Source organism: Salmo salar, chromosome 03, assembly GCF_965601325.2.
Source record: "Salmo salar chromosome 03, fSalSal1, whole genome shotgun sequence".
NCBI classification, from domain to species: Eukaryota; Metazoa; Chordata; class Actinopteri; order Salmoniformes; family Salmonidae; genus Salmo; species Salmo salar.
The window spans coordinates 37,334,273-37,344,420 of NC_138293.1; the positions used below are offsets into that span (position 1 = coordinate 37,334,273).

The 10,148-nt window shown below is 42.6% G+C and overlaps 1 protein-coding gene across 3 annotated transcripts in view; it reads left to right on the forward strand.

Moving 5' to 3' along the window:
• LOC106600370 (uncharacterized) overlaps positions 1–9,407 on the forward strand; it is a 40,038-nt gene extending 30,631 nt beyond the window's left edge. For 2 of the 3 annotated variants that reach the window (XM_014191674.3, XM_014191677.3), the window contains 13 exons: positions 1,142–1,192; positions 1,302–1,379; positions 1,640–1,717; positions 1,807–1,866; positions 1,986–2,075; positions 2,351–2,404; positions 3,733–3,810; positions 4,021–4,080; positions 6,048–6,110; positions 6,788–6,862; positions 7,050–7,092; positions 7,181–7,232; positions 7,373–9,407. In XM_014191674.3, the coding sequence (XP_014047149.2) occupies positions 1,142–1,192; positions 1,302–1,379; positions 1,640–1,717; positions 1,807–1,866; positions 1,986–2,075; positions 2,351–2,404; positions 3,733–3,810; positions 4,021–4,080; positions 6,048–6,110; positions 6,788–6,862; positions 7,050–7,092; positions 7,181–7,232; positions 7,373–8,339 (1,749 nt within the window). In that variant the 3' untranslated portion in view covers positions 8,340–9,407. The remainder of the gene's footprint in view (positions 1–1,141; positions 1,193–1,301; positions 1,380–1,639; positions 1,718–1,806; positions 1,867–1,985; positions 2,076–2,350; positions 2,405–3,732; positions 3,811–4,020; positions 4,081–6,047; positions 6,111–6,787; positions 6,863–7,049; positions 7,093–7,180; positions 7,233–7,372) is intronic. The other variant, XM_014191676.3, reaches the window with a different exon arrangement.
• Positions 9,408–10,148: the final 741 nt, after the last annotated feature.

Here is a 10,148-nt window from a genome sequence, read left to right on the forward strand (position 1 = left end):
GGGGCAATGAAATTGTCTGGGTAGACATTTGACTAGATGTTCAGGAGTCTTATGGCTTGGGGGTAGAAGCTGTTTAGAAGCCTCTTGGACCTAGACTTGGCACTCCGGTACCACTTGCTGTGCGAGAGCCGAGAGAACAGTCTATGACGGGTGGCTGGAGTCTTTAACAAGTTTTAGGGCCTTCCTCTGATACCACCTGTTATAGACGTCCTGGAAGGCAGGAATCTTGGCCCCAGTGATGTACTGAGCCGTACGCACTACCCTCTGTAGTGCCTTGCGGTCAGAGGCCGAGCAGTTGCCATACCAGGCAGTGACGCAACCAGTCGGGATGCCCTCGATGGTGCAGCAGTAGAACCTTTTGAGGATCTGAGGACCCATGCCAAATCTTTTCAGTCTCCTGAGGTGGAATAGGTTTTGTCATGCCCGCTTCAGGACTGTCTTGGTGTGCTTGGACCATGTTAGTTTGTTGGTGATGTGGACACCAAGGAACTTGAAGCTCCCAACCTGCTCCACTACAGCCCTGAGATGAGAATGGGGGCGTGCTCTGTCCTCCTTTTCCTGTAGTCCACAATTCTCCTTTGTCTTGATCACGTTGAGGGAGAGGTTGTTGTCCTGGCACCACACACCCCGGTCTCTGACCTCCTCCCTATAGGCTGTTGCGTCATTTTCGGTAATCTGGCCTACCACTGTTGTCATCGGCAAACTTAATGATGGTGTTGGAGTCGTGCCTGGGCATACAGTCATGAGTGAACAGGGAGTACAGGAGGGGGCTGAGCACGCACCCCTGAGGGGCCCCTGTGTTGAGGATCAGCGTGGCGGATGTGTTGTTACCGACCCATAACACCTGGGGGCAGTCTGTCAGGATGTCCAGGATCCAGTTGCAGAGGGAGGTGTTTAGTCCCAGGGTCCTTAGCTTATTGATGAGCTTTGAGGGCACTATGGTGTCGAACGCTGAGCTGTAGTCAATGAATAGCATTCTCACATAGGTGTTCCTTTTGTCCAGGTGGGAAAGGGCAGCTGTGCTTCCCTTTGTAGTCTGTAATGGTTTGCAAGCCCTGCCATATCCGACGAGCGTCGGAGCCGGTGTAGTACGATTCGATCTTTGCCTGTTTGATGGCTATTCAATCTTGTTTTGTTTTAGGGTGGTATAATGGGGAAGATGTTCAGGAATCCATTTAACTCCTCAACTCAGGTAATCCATTACTGTATAAAAATTACTAGACTGTATGACCAAGTAGGCTTTCATTCTTCAAGTAATGTTATTGATGATGAGATTGATAACGTTCCTTCTTCAATCGCAGGATAAGGAGAGGACTGAGGACACATCAAGTTCAAGGGACAAATTAACGTCATCTGATAAACATTCCAATGCCAAAGATGTAAGAATTTTAGTAGAATGTCTTTCAGTACTCTTCAATTCTACAATATGGAATCTCAATGCTGAATATATATATATATTACTATTACTTAACCTTTGATAGAGTATATTTTTAATATGGCAACATAAACATAAAAAAAAAAAAACGGAGTTTGTTACATAATTTATACGGCACACACATTCCCACCAGTCTTTGCTTCACTCCAACTCCCACAAAGAGACAGGACCAGAACAGTGAGTGACTGTGTGTGTCCTTGTCAGGTCAAAAGCAATCTTATCCAGAGAGATAGGAAGGAAGGAACTGAAATGCCAGCAGTTGCTCCTAGACCCACTGAAGAGGTAGGCAGACAGATCAAACTGCTCCTCCTCACCTTATGTCTAATTTTATAATATCTCTGCTAAGGTTGTCTGTCACTTCTCCTCCGCAGGAGCTGAAGGTTACAGCCTTACATGACCGACTGAAGAAGAGAGAGATGGGCGACAATCAGGTGCGGTTTACACCAGTCATGTTCATTTGTTGATGTATGTGTAATAACATCTATATGTAGCGTACCTGTATCTCTGTAAATTAATGCACAGTTTAGAGTGACTATATTTGTCGTTCTAGCTAATTCAGGCTAACAGGAATATGATCCCGAGAGAGAGGACGGGGAAAACTGCTGAAACTCCAGAGGTTCCTTCCAGACCCACAGAAGAGGTAGGCTAGGAGAATTCTGACTGATCACGATTGATATTCATATCTAAATTATCTGTATCTATCAGTTGTCCGGTGTAATGGTGGCTCATAGGCTGCGTTTAGACAGGCAGCACAATTCTGATATTTCTTTCACTAATTGCCATTGGTCTTTTGACCATTCAGATCTGAAATAGGTCTGATGTGAAAAGATCTGATTTGATTAGTCAAAAGTTGATTAGAATTGGGTTGCCTGTCTAAATGCAGAAGTACAGCAGGATTTTGTCTTCTGATTCCAGGAGATTAACATACCAGCCAGACTTGGTCAGCAAAAAATTCAAAAAGACAATCAGGTACACACACACACACACAACTATCCTTGTGGGAACCTACAATTTATTTCCATTCAAAATCCTATTTTCCTTAATTCCTAAACCTAACCTTAACCGCTAACCTTAACTCCTCATCCTAACTTTGTGATGAGGCTGCCTTTGACTGGCCTCATCACCATTTTAAAATGGTGATGAAGTTTGTATTATCTCAAATGCTTAAGTATATACATGTGTGGTTTGGATAAAGTGCACTAGTCCATTGCCATGCATACCGTACTTATCCACCAGTTTAGGTGTGCCTGACCTCAATTGTTTTTTAATGAGTTGATTGCTCCAGTTTAAGACAGGTGTGATGAGTTAGATAATTAGTGCTTAGTTCACCCATGCTTTGTCTCCCCGAATAGTGGTTTTAATCATGTTCTATTTAATGTAGCTCTCTCTTTAAAACTAAAGTGTAGTTGACAAAATATGGTAATTTAAACGAATTAATGCAATTAACTTAAATCATGTTTTCCATAGTATTTCCCGGTCTAATTAACAGAGTAACATTCAACTAATTAAATGTACACTACATTCGCATTGGTTAATCATTATGGGCAAAGTTTGTGCTAATGTGTAAATGCTGTCCTTTTCTTATCAACTTGGAGTTGAACACCATTTTACAATATGCTCCATAGCAGTTTGTTTGTTGCGTCCTGTATGTACAGTCACTTGAGTTTAGATGTTCTGGTAGACTCTTTAGTCCCAGTAAGGGGGAGAGTAAGGCTCTGTTTAGAGCTAGAAAAGGGGTTAATCCCTAGTTATGCTGTTTAGCATTTAGGCCTCGTTTTAGCTGCAGTAGGAACCCTATTGAGGGGCTGAGCTTTAGACTCGCCGTCATCTGTCATTTTTGTGAGTTTTCGTATCCTGAATGTTGCTGCTATGGACAACTGTTTGTCAACCCAAGTCAAACCATGTTAACTAAAATCCTACATCTGCCATAAATTAAGTACTATTTTTCTACCACCATGGCTCCTCCTCATTCCCACCTATCACCTCCCTTGGCTACTCTGAGTCCACTATTCTACACTAACCCTCACCCTAATTGTAACCCTAAACCTAACCCCTAAGCCTAAAATAGACTTTGTCCTCGTGGAAACCTGGGAAATGTCCATTCTTGTTTTACTATCTTTGTGGGAATTTCCGGTACCCACGAAGATAGTAATACAAGCCCACAAGTGAAGCGCACACACACACACACACACACACACACACACACACACACACACACACACACTCTGTCATATTTTCTGTAATATGATTTTGCCTGACAATCTATTGGAATGACATTTGTTTGTTGGTTATTTCAGGACCAATCTGATGATCTTAAAGAGGGTGAATCTCTCCTCACTGGGGAAAAGGAGGAGGGAGAAGACAAGGACGGAGAGGTGGTGGTTAACCCTACGGATAGCACAGCTTCCACTAGACCAGTGTTCTTTACTGTGGCCATGCAATCATGCAAATATCAGGGTTTCTCTTTAGTTTAGTTTGTTATTATTCCATTACAAAATGCTGGTATTTTCCAGATTCTCACAATGTTTCTCACTTCCCTTTACTTTCCCTTTGAATTAATGTATAATTTTTTATTCTATTCTTAGGCCAAGATGAAAAAACCTAGGCGACACAATCCGTTCATGCCACGCAGTGCAGGAGGCAAGGTAACATGTAAATGATCTCCCATCATATTGTGTACACTACGTTTCACTTCCTCCAGGTGTTAACCATAGTTTGTCTGGGTTTACAATATGTACAGTGCCTTCGGGAAGTATTCAAACCCCTTTACTTTTTTTAACGTTACAGCTTTATTCTAAAATGGATTAAATAAATAAAAATCCTCAGCAATCTACACACAATACCCCATTATGACAAAGTGAAAACAGGTTTTTAGAAATGTTTGCAAATGTATTAGAAATTAAAAACATAAAAACCTTATTTACATAAGTATTCAGACCCTTTCCTTTGAGACTCGAAATTGAGCTCAGGTGCATCTTGTTTACATTGATCATCCTTGAGATGTTTTGACAACTTGATTGGAGTCCACCTGTGGTAAATTCAATTGATTGGACATGATTTGGAAAGAAACACACCTATCTATTTAAGGTCCCACAGGTGACAGTGCATGTCAGAGCAAAAACCAAGCCATGAGGTCGAAGGAATTGTCCTTAGAGCTGCGAGACAGGATTGTGTCGAGGCACAGATCTGGAGAAGGGTACCAAAACATTTCTGCAGCATTGAATGTCCACAAGAACACAGTGGCCTTCATCATTCTTAAATGGAAGAAGTTTGGAACCACCAAGACTCTTCCTAGAGCTGGCAGCCCGGCCAAACTGAGCAATTGGGGGAGAAGGGCCTTGGTCAGGGAGGTGACCAAGAACCTGATGGTCACTCTGACAGAGCTCTAGAGTTCTGTGGAGATTAGAGAACCTTCCAGAAGGACAACCATCTCTGCAGCACTCCACCAATCAGGTCTTTATGGTAGAGTGGCCAGACGGAAGCCACTCCTCGGTAAAAGGCACATGGCAGCCCGCTTGGAGCTTACCAAAAGGCACCTAAAGACTCTCAGACCATGAGAAACAAGATTCTCTGGTCTGATGAAACAAGATGTAACTTTTTGGCCTGAATGCCAAGCGTCACATTTGGAGGAAACCTGGCAGCGTCCCTACGGTGAAGCATGGTGGTGGTAAAATCATGCTGTGGGGATGTTTTTCAGTGGCAGGGACTGGAAGACTAGTCAGTATCAAGGCAAAGATGAACGGAGCAAAGTACAGAGAGATCCTTGATAAAAACCTGCTCCAGAGCTCTCAGGACCTCAGACTGGGGCAAAGGTTCACCTTCCAACAGGACAACGACCTTAAGCACACAGCCAAGACAATGCAGGAGTGGCTTCGGGACAAGTCTCTGAATGTCCTTGATTGGCCCAGCCAGAGCCCGGACTTAAACCTGATCGAACATCGCTGGAGAGTCCTGAAAATAGCTGTGCAGCAATACTCCCCATCCAACCTGACAGAGCTTGAGAGGATCTGCAGAGAGAAATGGGAGAAACTCCCCAAATACAGGTGTGCCAAGTTTGTAGTGTCATACCCAAGAGGAATCGAGGCTGTAATTGCTGCCTAAGGTGTTTCATCAAAGTACTGAGTAAAGGTTCTGAATACTTATGTACATTTTTGATAAATTAGCAAAAATGTCTAAAAACCTATTTTTGCTTTGTCATTATAGGGTATTGTGTGTGGATTGATGAGGGGGAAAAACAGTTGAATCCATTTTAGAATAAGGCTGTAACGTGAGAAAAGTGAAGGGGTCTGAATACTTTCCGAAGGCACTGTATGTTATGGTTGCGTTGTGGGAAAACTGTATAATACTGTAGAGTAAAAGTTATTATTATTTATTTTTTTTGGTTACATTTGAAACAGCGCCACTTGCCCCCCTAAGTGCATTTCTTATAGTTTTTGTTTTGAGGAAATCAGCATCCAGCATCATTGTAAAACATCTACTACATTCTTTGCTGTTCTATCGCGCGTGCAATGATGTCCGAGGGAGAAAAAAAAATTGTTGCTGTAATATAGCAAACGTACGTGGCAGTTTCACCGCTATGGATTCCACCTTTTTAACAGAGTGTCTGTTTCAGGGTAAAGCCATGCCGAAGAAGGTTGAAACCCAGCCGGGAGCTACAGGCAGTGACTCAAAAGAGGTAACTCTACTCCATGATCCTCCTTCTAACACTGTTCTTCCACATACCGGTACCGTTATAATGGATACCTAGGTTTTGTTTTTGTTTTTGTATACGAAGGCTTGACTGTCACGGCTGGCAGACTGAAAAGTGGTCCAGGATTACAAAATGGCCGTCACATTGGCTGATCCATTAGATGACTAGGTTATTTTTCTAGCTCTTTGACTCCTATCAGAGAACATTATGTTCAAGTGGTGTTCTTTCCTGTTCTTTTTATTTCTTTCTCTACCTACCAAACTGCCACCCACACCACCACTCCCAGATTGTTGTGCCCATTCCTTTCCACTGCAGATTAGATTAGATTACTATGTGCCCAAACTTGTTCCCTTGCTTCCTTGTTCTTTGAACCCAGGAAGATTTTAATGTCACACTTCTGCAAAACAGAAGAGCTAATATATGCCATTTCCCTCTTTCTGTCTGTAATCTGAAATTGTCCACACATTTTCTATTTTCATTTTTGGCCTGTGAATGTGAGCTCTGTATCATACTCCTGTATCCCTCAGTACAATGTTGCTACTCTGGCATGACAAACATTGTTTTGCCAAGACATATTCTATGTTTCTCTACTGTGTAGAATGTATAGACAGACCTACAGTACATAACAGCATGTATTCATCACCCCCACCTTCCTATCTCAGAATGACGGTGGAAATAAATCTTTATTTGACCAATTGGAGGAATTCCGTGTTAATCCGGCAGAGCCAGAGGAGCAGGTTGGTTGCTGTAAACAATGCTAAATAATGTCAATCTGTACTCTTAAGATTACTTTTCAAACTTGGTTTCCTCTCACTGACTGCTAACTGCCATTGAGTTTTGCATTTGATTGAAATAGATTTTTGATTGAAAAGTAGGAGTTTCTAAAGTGGTGATTCAAAGCTGACTTAGAGAAATGTCTCTCAGCAGGATATGGATGGCCTGATGGACTGGTGGGGCACAGTGGAGCGTGAGTCCAGCACACACACACACACACACACACACACACACACACACACACACTTCATCCAAATGATGCCATTTTTATTTTGCTACAGAGTGGGAAGACATGCCTCAAGATGATGACTTGACTGAAAAAGAGGAGGCCAAGTAAGTGATGCTATAGTTGGGTCTCACTTTGTGTACAGGCACACACACGTACAGAAGAGCCTTGTTATAAAGCCCCTGGGTAATCAGGTAATTCACACTGTAGTAAGCATTGATGATGGTTATATGAACTTGTTTTCCAGGGCGTTTGCAGTGACAGCTGAGAAGGTGCAGAAAGGTATCCGTGTGTTCAACAAGCTGTTCTCAGAGCGTGCAGAGAGCCTGTGGCAGCACGTCATTGACCTGAACAGCATCGCAGATGCCCTCGACTGCTTCAACAAGAAGACCAAGATCGCCCAAATCACTGGCGGCTCCACCAGCGCTGTAGGAGGCGTGTGTACCATTGTAGGCCTCGCCCTGGCCCCTGTCACCATGGGAACCTCCCTGATCATCACAGCGGTGGGACTGAGCGTGGCCACAGCGGGTGGCCTGACCTCAGCCGGAGCTGGACTCTCTAACACGGTCAACAACTCCATGGACCGTAAGAAGGTGGAGGCCATCGTGACGGACTACCAGAAGAAGATGACCGACATCAACAAGTGCATGCTGTTCATCAAGCAAGGGATTGAGAGCCTGCGCAGGTTCGACCTGCTGAAGATGAAGAAGCACGCGTACAACCGTGACTTCCCAGGCCTCAACAACATCTACGAGGACGGTGCCATGGCTGGGAAGGCCATCCTCATCAACGCCAACGAGATCATGCGTGTGGTGCAGATAGCCAATGTGGCTGGCAGCACCGCGGCCAGAGCTGTCCAGATTGCCAGCATGGCCACCGGAGTGCTCACCGGCCTCTTTGTGGGCATGGACATCTACTTTGTGGCCAAGGACTCCAAGGAGTTGAAGAAGGGAGCCAAGTCTGAGTTTGCTGCCAAGATCAGGGAGGTGGCGACCCAGCTGCATGATGGACTGGTGGAGCTTAATGGCATACGTGTTGAGCTGCAGTCCACAGATCCAGACAACACCAATGACACCAACACCCCAGACAGTACCAATAATCGGAAAAAGCTGGACAGTGATGACGATACAGACAATTATAAAACTTCTGACAGCAAAAGCATTGTTGATCACATAAATACTGCAGATAACAGCCATAAGACCAGCAAAGCCTAAACTGTACTTCATTCCAACCCATCTCAACTACACAAACTATCCTGTCTGCATTAAAACGACTAGAAGCCGGAACTCTGAGGATATGATTCATATGTCTCTCTGTGATGGCACAAGCACCAATGCCTGAAACTTTTGTTTTACATAGACTGCGCATAGGCAGGTGAAAAGATAACATCACCAGTCACCCACCACTGGCTAGGGTGAAGAATTATTATTAAAACTTCCTCTCTGTAGTATCTGGGGAAATGATATGTTGTACAACAAGCCCATGTCCATATTTCGTAATTGTAGATGTGTGCATTGAGCCTGTCTTGACAACATTATCTACAGTACTTTATGAAAAGTAAGGGTTGTGAGCTAAAGCAATTTGTTCATGGAGGCAGGAAACTGTTCAGAGATGCGAATTATGAAATGAGGTTACAAAAATTTGCTAACATCTTTTCCTCAGAGCCAAATGTAAAAGCTATACATAATATTTTCACGTTCAGCCAAAGACATATTTTGATGGTTTAGATTATTCATAGGTTATGCATTTACAGTATGAAGGGTAGGGATTTAGTCACTATTTGATTCCTATGAGTATTGCTTGTTACATTGCTTTGTTTTATTTTTAGGTTGGTAGGGGAATATTAGTTCATATTGAAACATTCAGGTTTTTATTAAATCTAATTTGTATTTTAGATTAGGAATGTATGTTCTATTACTGATGAGTGCCTCCTCATGTATATGATGCCTTTCAAGCACTTTAGGATTATTCTATTTCCCTGTCTCGGTTTAAAACTATAATTTTGATATCATTGATGGTCAGTCCTTGCATCTTTAGCTCCGTCTATGAATTTGAGAGTGGTTACATATGTCCAGGCCGATCTCTCAGCTTTAACCAAAACAGAGGCAGGGTGGCCAATTTATTGTTTCATGTAAGGATTCTAGCTTTAATTCTAGTATTTTTTTTTTTGTAATTGTTCATTGGTCAACTTTAGTAGTGTTTTTGTATTTATCTAAAGATATATGAAATGTAATAAGTTGCCAATAAATTTTGAAATGTATGTTAACATACGGTTCTTTGAACAGGGTTGCAGACATTTCCTTCTTTCTGCCACTGCTGCTGTGTCAATAGGCCTTTGATATTGTATTTGTTCGACAAATAGCTGAGCTCATTTGTCAAATTGACCTCCATAGTAATGTTTGCTGTGGCAAGGTGGTAGGCCGTATATATTTGTATGCGCTGCACTTAAAAGGCAAAGATTGTAAAAAGGTAAGCGATTGATTTAGGGGCAAAGGGAAGGGGCAAAGGCAAGTGGGTTGTTTTCATTTACTAGCTCTAATTTCTGCTTCTGAAAATCTAAAATAAGGTCACAGTTCACAGTAGAGGTCGACCGATTAATCGACATGGGCGATTAATTACGGAAGATTTTAAAGTTTTCATAACAATCGGTAATCTGCATTTTTGGACGCCGATTATGGCAGATTACATTGCATTCCACGAGGAAACTGTGTGGCAGGCTGACTACCTGTTACGTGAGTGCAGCAAAGAGCCAAGGTAAGTTGCTAGCTAGCATTAAACTTAGATTGTATTTTATAAGATATCTTCACATAATCACTAGTTAACTACATATGGTTGATGATATTACTAGGTTAACTAGATTGATTCTATGCAACACAGGACAATGTGGTGCCTGTTAATTTATCATCAAATCACAGTCTACTTCGCAAAACGGGGGATGATTTAACAAAAGCGCATTCGTGAAAAAAGCACAATCGTTGCACAAATGTACCTAACCATAAACATCAATGCCTTTCTTAAAATCA